Here is a 24,127-nt window from a genome sequence, read left to right as displayed (position 1 = left end):
AAAGAATGGAGTCGAAGATATTCGTTAGTTGGAAGTTGCTCAAGCCTAATGGCTGTTCAAGGCTTTGGGGTCCCGAGAAATTCCTTCAGTTTGTGCCTAGGCAGGCTAATAGGCTAATAGCAGAGACTTGCTAGCCATAGCTTTGAGTTAAATGTCGATGAAAATAGTTTCCGTAACGTTCTAAAAGGAAAGAACTGTATTTCTTGAGTAAAATCTGTTTCCATTTCAACAAATATTAAGAACGTATGCGTATTGGGTTTTATATGTTAAGCTTAATGTACAGTACATTTCCCTAAAGTACGACTGTGATGACCTTCAGTAAATATATACACATTTCCCTTTTTTTGGATACAAAAGGGCACACCATACATATCTAGCGTCAATAGAGAATACCTAGAAATCAACAGTGACTTGAGAAGAAAAAGAAAAAAAAAAGACCCAATAATTTGTTGTGACCTACAAGATAAATTTGATGAAATAAACCAACTTCTACTCGAAAACCCAGCTAACATTTTTAAGAGCAAAACTTAAGATTTTCTCATCTGAGTCATATCTACTTGTATTCTATAAGCAAAGCGCTAATCTTCACATACAGCACCTGTGGTCGGTATGATAAGACACATCCAAACATCGTATGGTGTTCACCTGTTATCAATTTTATAGAGATACCATCCTCTTAAGAGGAACCCTTTCAATTGGAGAAATCACCTGTGGCATTGTCATACCAACTGATATTATGATCTCTGCAGTAAGAGCAGAAACAATAGTCAAACAATGGTGCAGTAACACACTTCCCACAAATTCTACTCAACAAAAAGATATATAAGGACTCTGCAGAACTCGGGAAATTGATACGCAAACATCCATGATCCATGGTTGACTGTGAACAATCTTCCAAGTCGGATAATTTTCTTTTACTTGACCAGAAGAAGTTTCGGATTTAGTAAATACAAATTAGATTAACTGCTTAAAGAGGATAATTATCAAACTTCAGAACAACAATATCCTCCCAGTAATGGTATCATACGAAGTGCATTTCATTTTACAAAACTCTATTCTTCCAAAAAAAAATTACAAATAAGAAAAATTCTTCAATCAATTAAATGCAAATAATATGACTTCCAACAATGCAATTTAGTTTTTATTTCCTAACATAGTTAAAGCTTATGTAAAATTTTAGCTCTATGTAAGCATCTAAATCCTCGACACATTTTCACTGACGGAGAACACAGCTTGAGAAAATCATTAAATGCAAATAATATGACTTCCAACAACGCAATTTAGTTTTTCTTTCCTAACATAGTTAAAGACTTAAAGCTTATGTAAACTTTTAGCTCTATGTTAGCATCTAAATCCTCAACACATTTTTACTGACGGAGAACACAGCTTGAGAAAATCATTAAGGAAACTCCAAAAATGAGTCTGCTCTTTATGAAAACCAGAATAGGATACTTAAGGCTTGCATTAGACATACTAGCAATACTTTATAACATTCTACCAAGCAACTAAAATTCAACCATATACGGATTCTGGACCAAACTTCATATGAATTCTGGTCCATCAATGTCAGACCATGGTATAAACCATCTTTCCTCGAGACCTGTTACAACTTACAAAATGTCTTTAATTTGCAACAACTCATTTGACGGGTAATAATCTCTATGAATGATGAAGATTTTGTTTTTGAGGGGGCACCCCCACCAGTTCAAATATATCAAACCTGTTAGATTCCATTGATAAAATCTTTCTTTCCATTTATTGATATGGTTTTAAACAGTGTAAATGCAAAGCCAATTTTCTTAGTCAAGCCATTTGCAAATTTTGTACTTTGCAAATATTGAGTGTTGTCCTAAATATATAAGGCTATCATATTAGGAACCTTTACTGAATCAACTTTAGAGAACTTAAGAGGCAAAAACCATTGCATGCAGAACTTCAGGGCAAGATTAAAACACAGATATGTAACCTATGTATTCTGAGACTGCAACAGAAAACAAACCTATGCCTTCTCGAATTGACAAATTTGGTCGTATGATCTCTCTGGAATTGACCAAAAAGATATCTCCAATGTATAGATGGTTCGTTGGGACATAAACACTGCACAACTCCTCATCTCCATCATCACGCTGCAGCCAACCACCAATAATAAGATACAAAAGTAGCACAACAGAATGTCGTTATGTAAAAGTATCCAATACAAAATATAAACAATTGACATTGGACAGCAGAGCATTAATATATCTGTGTAATACTGTAAACAGCTAATTCTCTCTTTTTTTCTTCTAAAGTTTAGATTGCATCATAAAAGAATAAAAACAAAACCCATGCACAATGCTTTAGTTATTATTAAAATGCATATTTCTATAAACTTCTAAATCTCTCTTATTTTTCTGGATTCAGTGAAAATCAGTGAAGCTGCATATAGAGGAAATCAGCCAACCATCACCTGCTTAGATAGCAAGTGTAAAATAACCCAGAACAGTAGAAAAGCTGCTGAAAAATATAAACTAGAATATACTGAACTACTTGGGGTTGCCCTGACAAGTTCTAAAATAATATAATATCATGTATAATAAATCTGCGATTAACTGAATACTCCAAATGTACCTGAAGGATTACAGATGATGTGATAAAACCGAACGCGTATTCACCAATCCTAGGATGACGGATGATTGCAACTTCTTTAAAAGCAGTGGTATTTTGGTCTGTGGGAAAGAAAAGAATTGTTTTTTGACTTTATCGAATTGGAAACAAGAGAACAATAACTCAATGAATTTGATGTCAGATAAACATAATTTCTACCGAGAGTTGATAAACCTTAAATATACTCGCACATCAGAGTTTATCTCAAATTGGGAAACATGCAACCTGAGAAGGATTAAATATGTAAGTAAACTATTCTTTTGGAACTAGACAGGTCATTGTATGTATGATTCTCCACTAAACTTTCTTTTCTTATTATTTTCATTTATTTATTCATTAATTTAAGACATCATCTAACTGTTTACTTTACAATTCCATACATTAGCGGTTAGTTGTAAATTGCATTAAGATGCCCTATATCTCTTCTTTGTGTCAATCAAGCAACACAGAACTTTATCACACCTAAGCATTCAAATTCAAGGGCAAACAGCATAATGTATGTGCAAGCAGATATTGAGTATATGAAACAATAAGTAAAATCAAGGATAATCTCTAAGCCATATAGTATAACTTCCTAGGGGGCTATGCGTACAAAAAAAAAAACAATACAAAAGAGTCAAATCAAAAGGGTTGGTAAGCCCATAAACCAAATAAATTAACCAATATCTGAACTGGCCGGTTACTTCAACAAGACTGAAGTTAGGCTTAGCCTGATAAATTTGTTATACCATCAACTCAAGCCTACCCAAATACTTACAAACATAGCAATGCAACTATGTAAAGTATTGTCCAAGTAGGCAATAGTGGAACCAAAGACTGAAATAACACCAATTACCTGGAGAAATTGCAGCACTAATTTGTTTGGAGGCTGAGTAAATGTGCTTCATAAAGGGCATTCGTTTGATGAACCATTCTCCCACCGAGAAAACAGTTGCACCCATCCATGACGAAGCAAATACTCCGACTAAGAACATAAAAATTAGGGATGTAATAAACCCGAGGCCTGCAACAAGAGAACCCATTCAAGAAATTAGTACACACAACAAAAAAATAATTTGGAGCAATTAATCAGATGATGGAGCACATCCGACCATGAAAAGACACCAGGATAATAAAAGTAAAGACAGCTTTTAACAGGAGACAAAAGGCAAGGGTGAACTGCATCACCCAACATATGTACGTAAGAGAACAAGAAAAGAAAAAATCACCAGATATGTCAACAGTTTATGAACACATCCCTGAGAACATAAATGAAGCATTTTCTTCATCAGTAATATGATAATCAAATTCTACACATTTCCACATAAACTTTTTCGATACGAGGCTGCCTACAATAAATGTATACAGCATACATGAAGCAGTTAGGTTTGAGTGGTTGTATAGAAATGGGTCTGGGAGAGTAAAATGTAATTCGAAAAGTAATATTCTTTTTTTTACAGTTCTATTAGATTTTCTATTTACAAACTTAAACAACTTAAAAGGGGCATAACTGGCAAATCCTATCTTTTAGTCAACAATGACTGTTTTCTTCAAGTATTGATAAAGCTCTTAAAAAAACCAATAAAAACTGAAAGAGTCCCTGTCAAGAACTCTGAATGATTCAGTTGAAGAAGCAGCCTGAGGAGTATTCTTGTTTTTCTGGCTGATAAGTGATAAGAAACTCAACTAATAAGTACAAGCATACAACAGAGGGGACAAGTTCCTCAGAGACAGACTTTTTATTACACCATAGCTGAAGCACGCTAAGAATTATCTAAAGAAAAGTTGTATTTTCTTCGATTTTTTTTTTTGGCAGTGGTAGGCTGGACTGCTTTTGTTTCAACAAGATCATCTGGTCATTTTAAATGTACAAAGTAAAAGCTTCCAAACTTAAGCAAAGGACCCCCTGTGCATGCAAAATTAAAGATAGACTATCATCACCTGAATTAAAATGAGGTTCTCTCCAACTTTTACCTATTTGGAGGGGATGAAATAAAGTACTAGGAAACTTCGTACATAAAAGCATATAAACCAACGTAACCTCAAGTTCACCACTAGTAGAACAGTTAAAATCACCCAAACCATGTTGCAAGTTGCAACAAGAGGTGTTTTGGTCTTTAATTTCTAGTTCCCCAAAACTAATCACTGTTTATAAATATCCCTCCATATTAAATGCAAGACTTCCCCAGAAAATTATTCAAGACATGTAGACACATATGCTATTAAGAAGCAACAACCTCAAGTACCCACATCTCCGTAGCATTACTGTACTAAGTTTTTGTAATTGGTAGTACTATCATACTTACCATTATTACCATTTGTAGTAATTCTACTATGACCAAATATGTAATATCAGCAATATAATTTGAAGAGATTCCAATACAATTCACATCAATTTCAGCTTCCTTAAGTATTAAATGTCCCAATCCGAAAGTCAACTTCAACTTTGGTGCTTTGGAGTCTTACCAAATATATTAATACCAAGCCTGGCATATAATGGACTGAAGAAACCATCCACGAACTGTATAAACCACCAGGTTATGAAGAATGTCACAGCAACAGGAAAGAGAACCATACTGCAATTTGTCATTCAAACATACTTTACTAAAAAAACTATATGTATTTAACAAAAGAAAATGAAAAAAATAATTTAAAAATAAAAACAAATCAAATATATCCATACTGTGCACATTACCATCCAGTCATGAACTTCTTTGAGACCCAACTTTGGAGCACTGCATAGCAAGCCTGATGAATCAAGTGTAAATTGGGTTCAGTATGCAAAAATTTTCTTAGCTATATTATTTACTGTATACACTGTGAATAACCAACAGAATAATTCAATTAAAACAGATCTATTCTTGGAAACACTTCTAGAAATGGAGTAACCAATGAGTTTCAGAGAGAAACAAACAAAGACACACACACACATAGCCAATTGCCAAGACTTATACATTTGAAGGACTAGGTCGAGGAAAGGTCACAAAATCACTTGGTTCGGATAACTACAAACTTTAAGGACACTTTCTTAATTTATTTTTCAACACTTATAATTCTGAGGAACACTTGCTCCTGACTACCGAGAATTGGTGGTGTTAGAAAAATGACCAATTACCACTATGTTATCTCTAAGCCCCAAAAACCTACATCATAGTCCAGAATAAATCATGAGCATCCCAACCACCAGCAACATGATCAAGATAAGGTTTGAGTGATAAGACAAATCAACTACAGGTTATAGCGATCCTTAAAAGAGAAAAAAAAATAAAGCCATAAAGGTTGAAGACAGTGTCATTGGTAGAGACTGAAGATTACTAAAATGGTCTAGATATTGAAACCATTTCACACAAAAAATTCAGAATCAATTTTGTCTCCTGACTGGTTTATTTAGTATAATGGTGATGGATAGACTGTATTACAGCCCTTTGTCAGGCAGCTTTGGGAAAGGGGCCAGTAAAATCGATTAGCCTATGAAGATGTGATGGTCTGGCTCTTTTGTGCTGTATTTGATTGAAAAGGAATGAACAGATGTTCAGAGCGAATGAGCGGCAGGTGGAGTTAATTTGGGGTAGGATCATATTCATAGCCTGGTACCCTGGTCTTCTCTTTCCAAACCCTCAGAGACACCTTAATCTTGACTGGGGGTGCAGGGTTACACGGACTTTGATTCCCTTCGGAGATCAATACTTATAGGGCCCTATATGATTGTCTTTGTTTCCTATGTTTCTATTCAACACACACATTTTCTGTACTCCTCTACCCTCCTTAAGACATTGACATTATGAATACCTCATACAGTATACGAAAGCAACAAATTCTATAAATTATTCACACAGAATCCCTAATTTATCAAACTCCGAAAGCCGATTAGTTAAACACTCAATAGTGAAGTAAAACATAGGAATCAGGATGAGCAATACAAAACGCGAACATAGGATATTTTAAGGAAGTTCAATTTCACAATAAATGCATCAAAATCTAATCCCCTGATATAAATTTCCAAATTGGGAAGAGTACGAGAGAAAGAGAGAGACCTTGCGAGTGGAGGAGTTGGGGGAGCTGGGCGGAGACTTGGGAAAATCTTCAGGATCGGGTTGAGTGAGGGGACTCGACGACGTGGACTCTTTAGATTCCGCCATTTGGGTTTGATCGACGGCGAGAGAGAAAGAGAAACGGAGGTAAAGCTCCTGAAATGGCTTAACCCTGTTTCTCTGCGGGGATTTTGCTCCAACTCTGATTCTACCTCTCTCTCTCTCTCTCCCTAAATTTAGAGCATGTAGTAGTCAACTTGACATCTTGCTAATTTTTTATTCTGTTCGTGTGTTCAAATTGTTTTTTTGTTGTTTTTATTGGGTTTGTAAATCAGTAACACGCCCATCTAGTTAGTATTCAAACTGAAATCTGAGATAATTCAGTTCGTATTTGGACCAAAATTTACAAGTGTATCCGAGCAAAACAGACTAATATCCCGTCGTATACGCACGAACTTGTATTCCCCTCAAACTTTATGGCCACAAGCTGGTGGAGTTGAAACTCAAACTCTAAATTTTCAAAACAACTTAATCAACTTTACCACATTAGGTGGTTATCTTATTGTCTTTTTTAATCACAACCATTTTAGTTATTTTAGTTTTTTCTTTTATCAAACCACAACGGACAATAGTATATTCATCTCAAGGCATAATGGTTATTACATAATCTTCCGCTACATATAACTACGTTCACTCGTCAGAAAACATAATACTAGTAACTAAATCACAGTAAGAAATTCACACCAGTTGAACACTAGCAAATCTATCACACACACAATAACCAAACTTTCACACTTGACAGCTCCATGTAGTTCTTCAATATTCTTCAGTCTGTGTTCCAGATGTTACTCCAGCCCAAGTTGGGTATGATAGTTCATTATAGCCCATGATTATATTCTAGCCCATAATACAAGTTGGTGTCCCAACAAGTTGTGGGCTCATTTCTATACTTGTTATTACGTACTGAACTGTAACATCAGAAGAGAGCATCCTTCACTCTTTTTGAGTTGTCCACTTAAAAAGTTCAACATTTGATGAACTGGTTCATGACAAATTTTCAAAAGCTCGATCACCATTTTGTTTTGTATTAGATCGAAACAGTAAGGTAATTAAACTGCTCTGGAGAGTGACTTGTATCTCAGAATCTTTAGGGTTTGAAGTTTCTTTGGTTTGCCTACGTACTTATCCTGCAGGCGATCAGTGGACTGGTCACCAAGTTCTACAAGAAGAATAATCTTTTCTGCCAGTCTCAATCCCTTAAATATTAGGCGTATCATTTCCTTATGTTCACTTTGATCCTTCAGGTCGTCATCACAAGATCTCATTTCCAGTAGAATTATTATTCCTCTCTTTTGCTGAAGGCTGAAGCTGTAGTTTTCCAAGAATGATTAGATTGTGAGATGTCACTGGTGTAAGATCTAGCCGAAACTTTTCATCTGATGAATGTAAATTCGGAGAATGTAGTTTGATGTTGATGGACTGATTTTCTAATTGTTTTTTTGTTCTATATAATGCTAAAACAAGTGCATGTCAAAGGCATGCGCAAATCTATTTACTCAGAGTTGGGGCCATTCTGATCCTAAGACAAATCTGCAGTATATGAATCTGTACTCTGTAGCTCCTGATAAGGACAAATCTGCAGTCATTTGTGAAACTCCAAATAACGAATACTCTCGATCGCCACTCAGAAAATACAAAACGATATCTGAAAAGTCCCCCTCAATATCACCTTTTCTTTTCTGGACGTTTCCTAAAGCATCACTTATCTTTTGACTTGAATACAGTAGCTGCATTAAAAGGTGATCTATCGTGCTTTTGTGAAAACCGGCCATGACCCCATATCAAATTCTATCTTCGTAGATTATACTAGTTTTGAGTTTAGGGTTCAGTAATAATTAGACCTCAAAGCAAAGGGAAGCTTGCTTCATAGATGCATATATGGCATCATTAATTGGCATGGATCAGCAAGCCAGCCATACTTGTTTTGGAAATGGGAGATTAACACAGTGAAGTTCAAAATGTAAATATAGATTGATGGAGCCTGGCATGGGAGTTGTGAATTGGATTTTAGGTGGAGGTGCAATCCGCACGATATATTGAGGCAAAATTAATGATTAAACGTGCAATACATGATTTGGAAATATGCAGATGTTTAAACGTGCTTAAATTGCTCTACTACAGTTGTCATCTTTGATGATATTCACATAAACCTTCACGTACCATCAAGTTTTAAAGATTCTTTTGTTCTGCAAATCACATATATTGCTTTTTCAAACAACGACACTAGCTTTTAGATGACTCCTCACATTGATCCAAATCAGGGCGAAGCTAGCTAGAAATTTATAATCGTGAGGGCCTGTCGATATGGAGTAGGGTTGTGTTGTATTATGTGATATGGAGTAAGACAAAAACAAAATCAAGCCTTACCAGAAAAAAATATATATATGAGGAATAAATTATGATGTACACTCGTTCTAACTTTTTTATTGCTTCACAAATCAGACATACATTCAATGGCTTCCAGAAGCAACCAAATAACAACATAGAGGTCCGCAAAATAGGAGGCATTAGGGTTTAGAAAAAAAAAAAAAAAAGATTTTGTCCCCTGTCCGGCGGCGCCCTTGCATCTGACGGTAGCTTCCAGCCTTGTCAGTGTATGATGGGTGTGGCTGGATGGGTTCTTGTTTGGTTTAAGGCGGGTGGTGGTCGGTGGATGGTGTTGAGTGTAGAGTGGGGCGTTGCGGCGGCTATCTTGGCTAGTGTGATGCACCAACATCGTGGTGTAGTAGCGAGAGGCTTGAGGTGGACCGGAATAAGAGACGTTGTGGCGGTGCTACTCTTTTCGGATTGTGTTCATTCGATTGCTAGGTGCCACATGTGCAAGTATTAAGCTAGAGCTCCTACACGTCACGTGGAAATTTGGCTGTTGGTGGTGGCAGAGGTTTTTGGGTTGGGCTCCTACTAGGCCTGAATTGGAACTTGATTTTTTTTTAGTTTTCAATTTTTTTTTTAGGATAGGGGTATAGTTTTTTTGGTGTTTGCATGGTTAGGTTTGATAAGTCTCTCATCTTTCGGGCGAGAGTTTAGGTGTTTTGTTATAGTCGGTGTGCTACTAATTATGTGTCGTTAGTCCTTGGGATTATCAGATTTATTTTCAATGTTGTTTGGTTGTCAACATGAGGGTGAATTGTCTTAGCACGTGGTCTGGTGGTATTTTAACTAGCAACCTAATCCAATCAATCAACTGCCAAATGCAGTCAAAATTATTGATGAACTAACAAAATGATCGAAAGCCTAAAAGAGCTATTAGGAAAGTAAATGTGCGAAAAAAATAACCTTCCCCAACCCTATTACATTTGAAAAAATGACACTCATGTACTGGATATTTTGACAACTATGACCTCAACTGATGTACACGAGAATGATTCAACACAGATTGTCACATACCGCTAAAAGCGATCCCCTACCGCAAGAGGGGTGTATCCCAAACCTCCATGGGAAGGGAATGCTTGGATTAGTTTCGATGTCCACAAGGACGGCCCTTTTTCTTCAGAACTGCAATCACAAGAGCCTCCACTATACTGTCCTCAAACGACATCGCCGACATATATCCCAACATCCATGCAAAGTCACTTCTCGATAATCTCACAAAGTTTGCGCACATCCAAAACCCTAGATGAGTTCTTATAGGGAAGCCCATCAGAGATTTTGGAATAACAGTTGACTCAGTCAATTTGGGCTCAAATGCATTAGATGTGGTCAAATTTAAAAGATAGGCCCAACCGCATTATAAATAAATAAAAGCCACCACATTCAAACCTAACATATTAGGATTTTCTGTCGAAAAGGTTGAGGTCCCTAACACTCTGTGGAAGCCGCACCCAAAACCTCTAGCTAAGCTTCCAACACCGATGCTGACTTCGGACGAGCCTCCAACTCCGACCCCACCTCAAAGTGAACCTCTGGAACTGACCTAGAAATTGTTGCCAATACTCTAATCGACGTTGTGGCCATTTGCATCGAACCCGGACCTCCTAGAGGCGCCATAGCCGCTTGCATTGAACCTATACCGTCATGAGTCCTAAATTGACTGCAATACCGAACCGTTGACACAATCTCCACCTCCATGGCCAAAAAATCCACACTCTAGACACATTCCATGGCATTTGTCATACTGGAGTTCCAGAATCACCGAGATCTCCGGCGTGAAATTGTACAGACAGCTGGCCCAAAGTTGTCAACATATGTCATGAATCACACGGATTATCTAAATCTTATATGTGATGCACCACCGTCAGATCAAACCAAACAAATACCCCTAGATCATTCCCAAGAAGGGTTACCACACATTCGCTCTCTGCATAGCCATCCTCAGCCTCGAACCTTCAAGTGGTAAGGGACACTGCTTCGAGAGTGTTGAGCCCGTCGTACTTCGCCAACCCTAGTATCGAGCTGTTGTAATACCACGGTTTGCCGCCAAGGACCCAATTATTCTCCTCCTTGTGTTTGAATTAAAAGATGAAACCCGGACCTCCTTGATCCTCTCATATCAAAATCTTGTCCTTAAGCCCTAAAATCCCATAGGATGCCCCTGTGAGCATCGAAATTCACAACTTGTTTCTTTAGGGATAGAAAACGTCCACACAAGTGAAATTACGGATCATGAATAGCTTTGTTGCCCTTGATCAGGCTCACTGCATGTGCTCCTTCATGCAATGACATATTTGAAGATGTCGTCAGCTTGTTACCATCTCAACAAAACTCTCGGTCAGATTTGTCGTTAGAGAAAACCTTAGCAGGAACAAAAAGACCGACTAATTAATTATTTTTACCACTAGGAACTCATTTCACCACACCTTAATGGCTTATTTTACCACACCCTAATGGCTTATTTCACCAATTGAGTACTCACATGGTACATAATAGCCATTTCGACAATGTATACTAGGTGAGCATTTTTAGCAAACTCTCTATATTGGCTTCTTGAATATTTTAGAGAGCGAGTTTAGTTTTTTTGTTTTTTGTTTTTTATCAATTTTACCAGCTCCAGCAGACTAGTAAGAACATCTTTGGCAATACTAGCCATTTTGCAGTCAAATTTTAGCTAAAATATTTAAAAAGTCATTTTGGCTAAAAAATCATTTTATATATATTTTTTTAATTTAATCAATAATATAAATCAAACTTTAATTGAAATAAGAGTATTGGTGTAAAGAGATTCCTAAAATGGCATTTTAGTTAGTTTGATTAAAATTTAAATACAAAATAAGTAGCTTCTTTTTTTCGATGAACTCAAAATGGATAAAGTAAGAAAAGAACGAAAGATGTTGTACGGTGTACGGAACTTGGAGTAGCAACGGCACCAGACTCTTGCAAATTGACAGCGGAAGTAATCAAACTACAAAAATAGATAGGTCTAAAGAAACTTAAAATCAAACGAGACTTTTGGGATATAATAGGGAAGGATCCAAACTCCATGATGTGATCTCTGGGTCCATTTATAAAGTGAGTTCTGTTTGCATTACTACTTTTCTTGGATTTTTGATCGATCTGATCAACTTTGAACTTAACCATCTTCTTTCATTTCCATCACCAACCCCACAATCAACATATCTGCCCGCCCCCATGTTGTTTTGGCCGGAGAATAGTATGCACCGGTTTTCTGCATTTGACTGTTCCTTTCAGAATAGTAGGGATCCCGAGCTTTGTATGATACATTTTGCATTTATTTTTTCATTTTTGTCTCCTAAATTATTACTAATTGAATAGAAGCTAGAATGTATGAACCCCGTAATCCCAGAGACACATTCCGGATTACCATTTCAATTGAGCTACTAGAAAGAAGAAATACCAGTGCAAATTAACGTATACGGTCTTTGATGTGTTTTTCTCACTTCTAAACCGTTTTGAAATTAAAGTGTGTGACTCCTTATTTGGTTCACTTTTATGTCACATTTTCACATCTCTACCGTTTAATGTCTAGAACATAATATGTAGATTTTATTCATGCAAAATTTCATCCAATTCTGATATCATTTGGACTCCCGTTATCGCGATTTACACGAATTGTTACTTTTCTACAGATTTTGTTTTGTTAATTCAATTAATCTAATTCAGTATTTAAATAACTATCTTAACGATTATTAATTTGGCTAATTCTCTTCTCTTGGCTTTCGTATGGCAAAATCTAATCAACTATATAATTAGTGGACACTCCACAGAACAAAAAAGAACTATAATTAGGGGACCTGATCTTAAAACAATACGTCATTGCTCATAAAAAATGAATCGGATTTTGAATTGAAGGATTACTCAGTCCACATCAACCTTCTAAATCCAAGTAATCTTTGTTCTGCTTTATATTTTATTTCGTTATGTCTGGCATGCTTCACACGATCGAAATTAATTTGATGGTTAAACTTGGCACCTAGCTAGTACGTCTCAGTCTGTATTCCCACGTACGGAAGGGAAGAGGCCATTGAACACAATCTCATCAGCTAATTCTGTCTTTACTCTTTTCAATTTGTTAATCAGGAATCACTCGACAATCCAGATTTTATTCTTCCTTTATGATTGTTAGTTAGTTATGTTCTTCTTTTTAGTTCCTTAATTTCTTCTTTTTTTGGGTTCCATGTTATGCAAAGGAAATCTGTTGACTAGTTCAAGTACTTTCGGCCACCACGTACGAACTAGTGAATTACAAAACAAATGAAACACGTGCAATTACGTGTGGTTGTTGAGAGAAAATAATAAGGTTTTACAGAAAATTAAACAATGTGTGGGAATGAATGTGAACTTGGAAAGTCATGGTTTCATAAGAAAGACCAGTTCTCTACATATTAATTAGGGTTAATTTTCGTCCCTATGTGCATTTGCAAGAGAAGGTTAATTTGTGACGATTTTCTAATCTTTTCACCTCATAAATCTAGTAAATATCCTTATAACAAAACAGCTGAAAAACAGAGAAATTTCATTGACCAGATCAAATCATACGATTGTAATAGGCAAAACATATATGAGAAGTAGCTAGAACATCCCAATTACAAAGCGAAGCTCAATTATTCATACGAAATTGAAAAAACAAGCTCAAAGCTAATATCTAAAAAAGTGGGCATTAAAAACTAGAAAGCAATGAACCTACGACAAAACGCACAGCAAAGAACTCAAATATCGATGGTTAACACCCATTAATATGCCTAACCACCAAGATGAGAGAGCAGCTACTTTTGCTAGGGTTTAAAAAGGATCTTTCCTAAGCAAAGTAGGAAGTTACTCGCCTCCAACCTCTAAACTAAGGTCTTTCTCTGACAACACCGAGCTCGACGCCATGCAGTTTGACACCTTCCCCTAAATTGCCTTCTTATTAATTCCAGCTACTTCTGGGCTTGCCTCGCTTCTTTGGAGATTCGCCAGTCTTGGTAACTCCATACCTATCTTCAATCGATAGATTAAAACCGAGATCCTCCGGATTTAGAGACAATGGAATCATTGCAAGGTAGTGTTTCAAATGCTTACTCGCCTCTAAATCCACCTCCTCTCTCCCACAATGTGAGATATTGACGTTTACTAAAGACATAAAACTTTAGGTTGAGAGTTTCTGCTTAGGGAACAATGCTAACAATGTTGGCAATATCGTTTCAAGATTTCCAACATAGGTCATGCTCAACCCATTGCCCTTTGTTGCTCATATCGATGATGGTCATTCGATCGATCAGTAATTGTGGCTTTCCTGAAGGCTGCTTTGGTCGCTAGCGGTGGAGCGGTAGCCCTTTTAGGCTTCCCATCTTGTGTTCAGTTGGGCCTTGGTGTCTCTTGTAATTTGTGTGGGTTGGCCTGATTTTTATTCCGAATTCAGGAGTTCTAGTAAAACAGTTATTTATAGACCTAAATTACAACTATGACTTGATTCGGCGCATTATCTCTACCGTTTGTGTTTGTTTTATGTCTTTGAGTTTGTTTGTTTGTTTTTTTCTTTCCGATATAGACTTCTATCTCACTTTGTAACCCCTTCGGCCTTCTATTAAATGGATCTGCTATTTGGTAATAAATAAATAAATAAATAAAAACCTAACAACTAAAAAAGTGTGCTACGTATGGATGAACAAAAAATAAAGATTAATAAAAATTGACATGATCCTTAAAATAAGATGTTTTATGTGACAAGGAGGGGAGAGTGGGAGACCACGTAAGAGTATTCGGAGATCGTACAAACAGAGAAAGAGAATCGTAAGCATTAGTCCACGTGTGTGATAAAAATAGAGAGCGCTGACCAAAGTCCCATCAGATCAAATCTCGGGAAAATAAGGTTGCTTCCACATCAAGTCTCTGCGGAGAATACGACAAGCTTCACCGAAGCGTTCTCTCGCCCTTTCCTTTAGTCTGGTCTCGATCTGCAACAATGGGTTAGCTCTGCCTAATTAGTAGGTTTAGATTTAACAGCGACCAATATTATCAGATTTTTTTTTGCCGTTTCTTCTTAATTTGGTCTCAGTTCATTGTATCAGACCCTCCCTAATTTTAATCATTACTTAATCAACATTCGTTTCTGGTCTTGCCTCCATCAACCTCCCAATTATATCTATATCAGTGGAGTGGTCTCCTCTATGGATGGTTTGTGATTAATATAATTAGGGGCTCATTTCATTCTATTTTAGCAAATTATTATGCATGTTACATTAGTGAACCATGATCATATACGATAGCCCGATTCTTCAAAAGAAATAGATATATAGCTAGCTAGCCGATTAAAAATGTGTTTCAATCTACAAATATGTGTTCAAATTATCGTAGTAAAAACATGGACTTTGTAGCAAAGAGATATTGGCTTGATCTAGATCACTTTTTTTTCTTTTTATCAAGTAAATTACAATTGCGTGAGTCGAACTTACAACCTCCCATTTATTAAAAAAGAGACTATATATGTCAGTAGACCAAATGATATTAGGCGATCTAGATCATGTTATATGAACATTCTCAAGAGAAAAAGATCACGTTATTGGAAGAGACCAAGTTAAGACTTGCTGAAATTCGACGACAAGTAGTAAGATGCAGTGCCAAGACACCACTAGGTAGACGAAGAGCGGAATTGCTTCAACAACATTGATTATAGAAACTTTAAAATGTAATACAAGCGCAAATTAACAGCTACAAAAGAAAGCCTTCAATTACAACCTGGCCTGCTGCTAATGACCTATATCATGAGAGTCAAATTTGAGCATAGAATTTTAGATCAGTTTGCGCACAATGACTTTTCATGGTCCAAAAAACATGTCCTTTATGGACTATAAAGTTCCATGGCAATCTTTCAGAACCATTAAATTGAAAATTTCAATTGTTTTCTTTCAATTTAAACATACAAAAATCCCCGTTGGAATGCAAAGTGTAACCATTCTAAATCTGTCAATTTATAATTAGGTAGGAGAAGTTCATACAACTATTACTCCATGTATCCTCATTTTTTATTACTTAATTGGACTTGCTATACCTCTTGTCCACAATCTGTATAAACAAATTATAGGTAGCCATCATGCATGAACTACCAAGTCTAATTAAACAAGTTACCACTTCTATTTAGTTACTTGGGATATTACGCCACACACACGTTCATACCTCCTCAACTACGCCCATCTTGCCAATTATGGTCTAATCATATTTATCTTAGTTAATTTATCCACCACATTAATCTAGCATAGTTACCACTTTGCAATCTTTGAGCTAAACGAAGATGAACTCGTGCATACATATATGTCGGCATAGTCTTGTAGACACAACTCAATTCAAACATGATCACCTTAGAGAAAGAAAAAGAAGTACACCGACAGAAGTAGTCCATTTGAAGCTTCACAAACATATGCAAAATCAAAACCCTCCTCCTTGTGTGAACATAGATTTCCCACTATCTCATTAGCGGCCTCATTCATTCCCCGTTATCCATTTTTGAGGTTTTAGATCACATCAAAAATATACCAAGATCTCGAGCAAACAAAACTCGTGCAGAAAATCCCAATATATATTGTGTTTATATATATATATATATAATTTGAATTATCGGAAAGTTGCATGGTGGATCGAGTCGGGTGCATATAAATGGTGAGTTGAAGCTACACAGATGAACAGGTATCACTATTTTAATGGCGGCTGATCAAGTTTGAATTGATCCGATTCGGAAATATATCCGTCGTATATATAGCCGTTGATCTCCAAAAGGTCTTCTAAAATCGTCAAAGCTCGATCTGGGTCAGCCTTACTTTTCCAATTGGTTCTGGGATTTACATGTGCTTTCTGAAGGTGGCGAACCAGAGGAGGAGCTCATCAGGTGACGGCCGGCCGTTTCAAGAACAAAACGACGACGTTGTCCCGGTGGACTATGAGGAAGAAGCTAGGAGAGATCAATTATTGATGAGTAATCAACTGGCAGTAGAAGAAGGCCGTGCGCAACCACATCAGACGTCGACTGTGTCGCCGTCTATGTATTTAGGGTATAGTCGGCCGGCGGCGGAGATGTCGGCGATGGTGTCAGCACTGACGCATGTCGTATCGGGACAGAGACATGTCGTTTCGGGTTCAAGCGGTGGAGTTGCTTCAAGCTTCGGTCAAGTTTATTCTGCTGCTAATGCTAACTCTCCACCTTTGTCAGCTTTCTCTACCTCTAATAATAATAATAATACATCTTCCTCCTCTGGCTCCTGGGTTGGTCAAAAAAGAGGCAGAGAAGAAGAACAGATTCATCAAGCCCTGTTGATGGATCAAAGTACTAGGCCTTATAGAGGTGCCTATGTTGATTTCAGAGCAACTCTGCCGGAATCCTCAACCGGTGCAACAACTACAACAACCGGTTAGTATTTATTTCTATCAAATTCATCAGTACGCTTCATTTCTTTAATTTTCATCACCTTTGCTCTTCATTCTTCTTTTCATCCAAGAACTGTCAAATCATTGATTTTATACTTTCTAACAATTCTTAACAAAATTCATTGGATCTTCATGTACATAATTTGCAAGTACTTCTGGATATTCTTTGTTCTTCTCAAGAATCAAAGTGGAATGTTTCCTCATATAGAAATAGCGTTAAGATTTGCATAAAAGCAACTCTAATATATGATGATTTGCATGGTACCCTGAAAATTGTTGTATAGTATACAAGAATAGAATTTTCCTATCATCGGATTTGTTGGGGGTGAGATGATATTTCAATTTGTTTTCACAATTTTCAATCATTTCTTAAAATTCTTTTTCTTTTTTTTTTATGCGGGGGAAAAAATGATCATATTATCCAAAAAATCATGCATATACAATCTTATTTACGTAATCCCACACTTACATCTTTGTAATTCGATATAGTTAATGAAGATGACACAAAATCTGTCACCACCGCAGCCAGCACCGTCAAGGCAACCGCTTCCACCGCAGTAACAGTAACACCATCAGCTTCTGATACTGTTTCAACAGAAGAAACAGGGGAGAGGAGAAGAAGATACAGGGGAGTCCGGCAGCGGCCGTGGGGAAAATGGGCCGCCGAGATTCGTGACCCACACAAGGCGGCGAGAGTCTGGCTCGGCACATTCGAGACTGCCGAGGCCGCCGCTAGGGCCTACGACGAAGCCGCCTTAAGGTTCAGGGGAAACAGAGCCAAGCTTAACTTCCCTGAAAATGTGAGACTCATACCACCACAGCAACCCCTCCAGAGCTACGCTCAGTCCATCAACTCAAATTCTGCACCAGCTCGTTTGGCGCCAAACCCGTCTGTACGGCCATTGCAGCCACCACCACAGCCATTGCAACAGCAACAACCGCTTTACCAGACTCAATCTTTTCAGGGCTCCCCTGACTTCCTCAGAGACTACATGGACTACTCTCATTTGCTTCAGAGCTCCATCGACGTTCACTCACAGCAACAACCCCAGCCGACGAATCTTCTGGAGCAGATGTACTACAATTCCCAATTAGCTTCACTTCAGTCCTCGCTATTGCAACAGCCACCACCCTCATCGTCCACTTCGTCTTCCACATTGCCCTCCTCTACTTCCTCCTCTGCTTCATTTCCTCTGTTTTTCTCTGATCATCAGCAGCAGCTAAGTTTTTTCGGGCAGCAGAATCAGAATCCGGGCGGTCCATCGGGCTTTCCAGCACCATCTTGGTCACAATCCGGTCACAATCATTCATCTTCCGGCTAATACTACGTTCATCATTTTTTATTTTCTTTTCTTCTATCAGATCAGAATATTTCTTGTTCCTCGGTTCAGATATTAAATCATATGAATATACACTGTATTTTGCACGTAGTTCTTGTTCTTTACTGGTTTATGTAGTATTATTGTAAAGGAGAGAAACCAAGGGAAGCAAACGTAGAAGTATATAGAGATAGAAACAAAGCGGCACTTTGGATTGTAGGTGTTAGTTTGTTCGCAGAGTATTAGAAACCTTTTCTCAACCTGCCTTGGTTTTGCTTTACATTCATAAATCAATGAAAGAAAGACTTTTGTCGTATTATTTTTTCAGCTCGGTGGTGGCGGTGGTGGTGATGATCTTGATGTTTATCTTTTTTGTTTAGAGTACTTATGCTTCTGTGTGATTTGACTGGTTGTGTTGATCTTAATACCTAAACTATGGATCATATATATGGATGAGCATGATCTCAGAAAGAAATGAAATATAAAAATTGTGGATGAGGATGAGGATGAGTGTGTGTGGTGTAACAATTATCGGTACGGTGGTGAATCCTATCCTATGTTAGGGAACTGAATAAGACTCAGAACCAACGTATAGGATATTTGTTCGAATAATTATCCCTTCTTCCAATGACAAAAAGCATATTTTTGTTTTATTTATTTATTGTCAGTGTCCTAAGGATGAGATCAATCAAGAAATCAACTTGTTTTCAGACCCAGATCCTCCTCAATGTTTTTCATGCTACAATATTTCTTTCTAACTATTTGACAGTTAATACTAATTCTCATCCATCCAAAACATCCACCCTACTTCCGATTAAAAACAAAACATCAACTCTACTAATGATTAAATGGCATCCTCCTGATAGAAACTTTGTGAAACTTAATTTTGATGCTGTTGTTCAAAATAATCGTGCTGTGAGGTTTTGTTTTTCATGACTCCAACGGTAACCCTTTTAGTTTATAAAAGACACTTCAGTTCTGATGGCAGAGGCTACTGCTCTTAAAGATAACCTTCATACAACCTGGTTGTAACGCATTCCTCAGATTATTGTAGATGGTGACTCCAAGTTGCTGATTGACTGCCTCACTGGCCGGCTACTTCTCCTCGACGTATCAGGTTTATCTTGCAAGATGCTTGTTGGTTGGCGACCCAATTTCAACATATTGTTATTTCAGACATACGTTTCGTGAGACAAATTTTGAGGCGAATAGATCGGCAAACCTTGACTGATGTATCTCCGTTAATATGGTTTCATTGCCCCAACGTTCTATTTAGATCAGTTGGAAAAGGGGCGTTGTTAGAGGTTTCTCTTGGTAGTTTTGGTTTTATGTTGTTGTTTTCATGTAATCAAAAAAAAATAATCAAGAAATTATTGAAATTAGGACTAGTTTTTGCTGCTCAAAATGCTTTTCTTTGTTTCAATGAGCGGTGACTTTCATAGATCGCAAAATAGATATATCAGTTTGCAATGCATTTGGGAGCAATCATGTGATCCTTACTTTACTCAAAGTTGAAATTTATGTAACAATACCGCGTTTTTTAGTAACACATGCGCTACTTGATTTTATTTCCGATAACAAAACGTACTTGAAATAGAAGGAATAATTTGAAACATTTTTTTTCATTTCTTCAATTAGCATTCCTACATATCAATCTTCAGTTGTCTAGCAAAAAGCAATAACCACGAATAAAGGGTAGTTGATGATTGGTGTAGCACTTGCAGGCTTAAAGCTGAGCTTTGACATTAAATTGACCACAGAAGCCTTTAGAAACAGACCTCTCTCATTATCGAATACTGCTCCCAAACTCCCGTGTAGCATCCAAAGCAGCGTCCACATTATGCAATTGAGCTTGAGAGAACGAAAATTCTCAATAGTGCTTTGGGTTTTATTCACTTAGTCAATAAAGTTACCTCCCTAAGTAGAAGGGGAAAAAAAAAAGACTCGGCTAATTGGAAAACAAAATAAAAAAATTTACAATAGAAAGCGGCTTGCAATCAGTTACAAACCCTACATGCATCGGCTCTGAATAACCTTAAACCAAGTCAAACATAATTAGATAAAACCTTGTATCCATTTCTAAGCGTCTCCACTTTCTATTATTATCGTCCTAAACTAATCATATTCCAGTCTAATAAGATATAAAATTCAAAACGAAAACCAAATAGTTCCAGTTAGTAGAATCAGAATATTAAAATTCTACAATATGTTAACGCGTGTCATGCATCAACTTTGTTCTAAAGTTATAAAATTAGTCCTGAAAATAGTAATATTAGTCCTCAAAGTTGTAATATGAGTCTTTAAAATTGTAAATTTTCTAGTTACAACATTAATCCTATCATGTGTCATTAAAGTGGTAAAATGTGTGTTTAAAGTGGTAATTGAGTCCTCAATGTGATAAAACTTCTTTCTTATCGCATTGAAGACTCGTGTTACAACTTTGAGGATTCAACTACCACTTCAAAAACACATGAGCAATAATGTTGTAACTAATTTTTGTACAATTTTAATGACTCATATTACAACTTTAAGGATTAATATTACTACTTTGAAGACTCATTTTACAACTATTGGACAAAATTAATGCATGACATGTATTAACACAACCTACCCTTACCTCAGAATATTAACATGCATTGTTATATTGTCAAGGAGTACGTTATCATCCGTAACTACTTGATAGTATTGTGATCAAATAATCATGATTCATTTCATGTAGCTCTACCTTCTTTTTTTTTTTTTTTTTTTTGAAGTAAAGCTCTACCTCTTTCTCATTACTAAGTTTTTATTTTTTTTATTTCCTTTTTTTGATCAAATTCTCTCTACAAGTTTGTAACACAGAAAAGGAGAAAACGTGTTAGATCGATGCATGTTTATATTGCTTTTTGTTCATCTCGGGTAAGGCCAATTCTTAATTAAACAACGAGAAAAACAAAGACTTACTTGAACCTGAAGTCTCCTTAATGATCCAAAGCTTTGGTGGTCACTTTGTTGGTCGAGAACACGACCTCATTTGCTTTGCCCAGATGACACGTTGCAAAATCGTGCTTATTAATTCATATAAAAGAAGGATCAACGATCCAACCTTCCCACTCTCCAAAAAGGAAAGCGTCAACATATTTTTGGCCTGACGTGTCAGCCAATGTTCCAATTTGGTAACAACAGTTATTTGACAGGTGCTATAATTATTGGATAATAGATGACCAGGCTTGGCGTGAATCACGATTCGTTGTTCACCTACCTTGGTAGGCACAGATTGAGATGGAAAGAGGTGGTCAGCTGGGGCGCGGATCTAGTATGTTAGAATTTGGGACTTAAGTCCCACTCAAAATTTTTGAAGAAAAAAATAAAAAAAATACCACATGTAATTAAGTAATTTGCTTATGAAAAGAATGTTATATTGAATTATTGATACTTATTCAGCTCAAAGTCTCACTCACAGGAAGTGAGGTTAATTGCTATATAAATACATATTTTTTTTATAGAAAATTTCATATAAGTCTACCTAGAGACATTTTCTTCTACATAAGTCCACCCTAAATTTTTTACCCATATAAGTCCACTTATAAGCCTACATCCACCAACTCCAGTATTGTAGTATACCTAAAATACCCTCCTTACTCTCTCATCCACAATCAGCTCCCTCGTCCATAATCACACACACACACACTCTCTCTCTCTCTCTCTCTCTCTCTCTCTCTCTCTCTCTCTCTCGTCCATAATCACACACAGACAACTCGTCACCAAATCGGCAACCAGCTCCGCCGTCAAACCCGCCCTAACAAGGACTCCGTCGTCAAATCGCTCCGAGTAAGTCCTTTTCCCTCTGGATTTTGGTTCTCCTAGCTTTGCCGGCATCGGAATTAGTAACTGATTGAGGTTTTGCTTCCTGTGTATGGCTTTGGTTTTGATAGGAAGCTACAGTCGCGTTCGTCTAGCTAGAACAGCCTTCCAGCCCCAAAAAGAAGGAAGTCCTTCTCTCTCTCTCTCTCTCTCTCTTCGTCGAAAGACACCGCCGCTTTGAAAATGCCGCCGACGTCAAAGTCTTGACGGAGGTGAGATCTCTAACGAAGGCGTTGGTTTCGTCTGCCGCCGGCTTGATGAAGACCCCTAGTCCTCGACTGCATGATGCTCGACGTTGCCGGAGGCTCTCGTTGAGGAAGATGATGACTGGGCCGAAACAGATCGAACTCCAATTGAGAAGTACGCGATCACGTCGATGGATTCCGATCAAGAAGCACCAGATCTGGTCGATGACTTGAAGGAAATTTTGGGAATTAGGGATGGATCTCTGGTTTCTTCTATTTGATTATGGAATTGGATTTGTAGAGGGTTGTTATTCTACAATTCGAATGTTGTGTTCTTGTTCGATTACTTTTTCGAGTTTCTGGAAAGTGTTTATGCTTAAGCTTTAATCTTCTAATAATTGTTTGTTTGTTTTTATGGAAATATCTTGTAGTAATTTTTGTCAATGCCGGTAGTAGTTTTTGTTAGTTACAATAGTAGTTTTTATTGGTAACGGTAGTAGCTTATATTGATGGGGGCAATAGCTTTTGTCTGGTTGTAGTAGTTTTTGTATATAGGGATAGTAGTTTTTGTTGATGGCGATAATAGCTTTTTGTAGTCGGTGGTAATAGCTTTTGTGGCTGGTGGTAGTATTTTTTGTGTTCGTCGAAAACCTCAGAGTAGTAGCTTTTGTAGGCTGTGGTAGTAGCTTTTGTAGGCGGTGGTAGTAGTTTTTGAGGCTGGTGGCAGTAGCTTTTGTGTTCGGCGGAAACCTCACAGTAGTAGCTTTTGTAAGCGGTGGTAGTAGCTTTTATAGCTGGTGGTAGTAGCTTTTTTAGCTGGTAGTAGTAATTTTTGTCATCGTCGGAGGTCGGCCGTAAACCTCGCCGGAGGCCAGTCGGAAATCTCGCCGGAGGTCGGCCGGAAACTTCGCCGGAGGTCCGCTGGAAATCTCGCCGGAGGTCTGCCGGAGACTGTTCCGAAATGAGAGTGGTTGTTGACTTTTTATACTAGTGGCATTTTTGTAAATATAAAGGAGAAAATCTAATTTTTTTTGTTGGATGGCAGTCTGTAATTATGTTGAACTTTAATACTTAATACAAAACTTTATTTAGACTTGGGTGGACTTATGTGGGTAAAAATGTTGGGGTGGATTTATGTGGGAAAAAATGTCTCAAAGTGAACTTATATGTAATTGGCCTTTTTTTTTAAGGAAAATTTTAAGAACAGTACATGACAAATGGTCTACTCCTAATTTTGGTGTTTCAAGTTTTAAAACAATCATAAATGTACATGACA

At 37.2% G+C, this 24,127-nt stretch overlaps 2 protein-coding genes across 3 annotated transcripts; one reads left to right on the top strand and one right to left on the bottom strand.

Moving 5' to 3' along the window:
* Window positions 1–234: 234 nt before the first annotated feature.
* LOC101312689 lies at window positions 235–6,922 on the bottom strand. The gene is made up of 7 exons (XM_004290447.1): window positions 6,657–6,922; window positions 5,318–5,370; window positions 5,089–5,198; window positions 3,479–3,646; window positions 2,608–2,705; window positions 2,000–2,126; window positions 235–743 (listed from the first exon to the last, which is right to left on the bottom strand). Exons 1-7 carry the CDS (start codon window positions 6,759–6,761, stop codon window positions 658–660), a joined length of 747 nt encoding a protein of 248 aa, XP_004290495.1. The 5' UTR covers window positions 6,762–6,922; the 3' UTR covers window positions 235–657.
* Window positions 6,923–16,689: 9,767 nt separating this feature from the next.
* Window positions 16,690–19,139, top strand: LOC101312215. Of its 2 annotated transcripts, none has more exons than XM_004290446.1 (2): window positions 16,690–17,487; window positions 18,030–19,139. In XM_004290446.1, the coding sequence occupies exons 1-2, from the start codon at window positions 16,926–16,928 to the stop codon at window positions 18,824–18,826; spliced, it is 1,359 nt and encodes a 452-aa protein (XP_004290494.1). In that variant the 5' UTR covers window positions 16,690–16,925; the 3' UTR covers window positions 18,827–19,139. The 2 variants fall into 2 exon arrangements, with proteins under 2 accessions (XP_004290494.1, XP_004290493.1); XM_004290445.1 differs by having other exon boundaries at window positions 17,994–19,139.
* The last annotated feature ends 4,988 nt before the right edge of the window (window positions 19,140–24,127 follow it).

This window comes from Fragaria vesca, linkage group LG2 (assembly GCF_000184155.1).
Source record: "Fragaria vesca subsp. vesca linkage group LG2, FraVesHawaii_1.0, whole genome shotgun sequence".
In the NCBI taxonomy this organism is placed as follows: domain Eukaryota; kingdom Viridiplantae; phylum Streptophyta; class Magnoliopsida; order Rosales; family Rosaceae; genus Fragaria; species Fragaria vesca.
Note: the sequence above shows the minus strand (reverse complement) of the source record. Positions and strands in the feature narration are given on the sequence as shown.

Excerpts from the sequence above, each read along its gene's own strand:
- LOC101312689 (XM_004290447.1), bottom strand. The coding sequence starts at position 6,761 with ATGGCGGAATCTAAAGAGTCCACGTCGTCGAGTCCCCTCACTCAACCC. Across the intron at positions 5,371-6,656 it reads CCAACTCCTCCACTCGCAAG|GCTTGCTATGCAGTGCTCCA; the intron begins GTCTCTCTCTTT and ends TTGATTCATCAG. Across the intron at positions 2,127-2,607 it reads CATCATCTGTAATCCTTCAG|CGTGATGATGGAGATGAGGA; the intron begins GTACATTTGGAG and ends GGTTGGCTGCAG.
- LOC101312215 (XM_004290445.1), top strand. The coding sequence starts at position 16,926 with ATGTGCTTTCTGAAGGTGGCGAACCAGAGGAGGAGCTCATCAGGTGAC. Across the intron at positions 17,488-17,993 it reads TGCAACAACTACAACAACCG|TTAATGAAGATGACACAAAA; the intron begins GTTAGTATTTAT and ends AATTCGATATAG.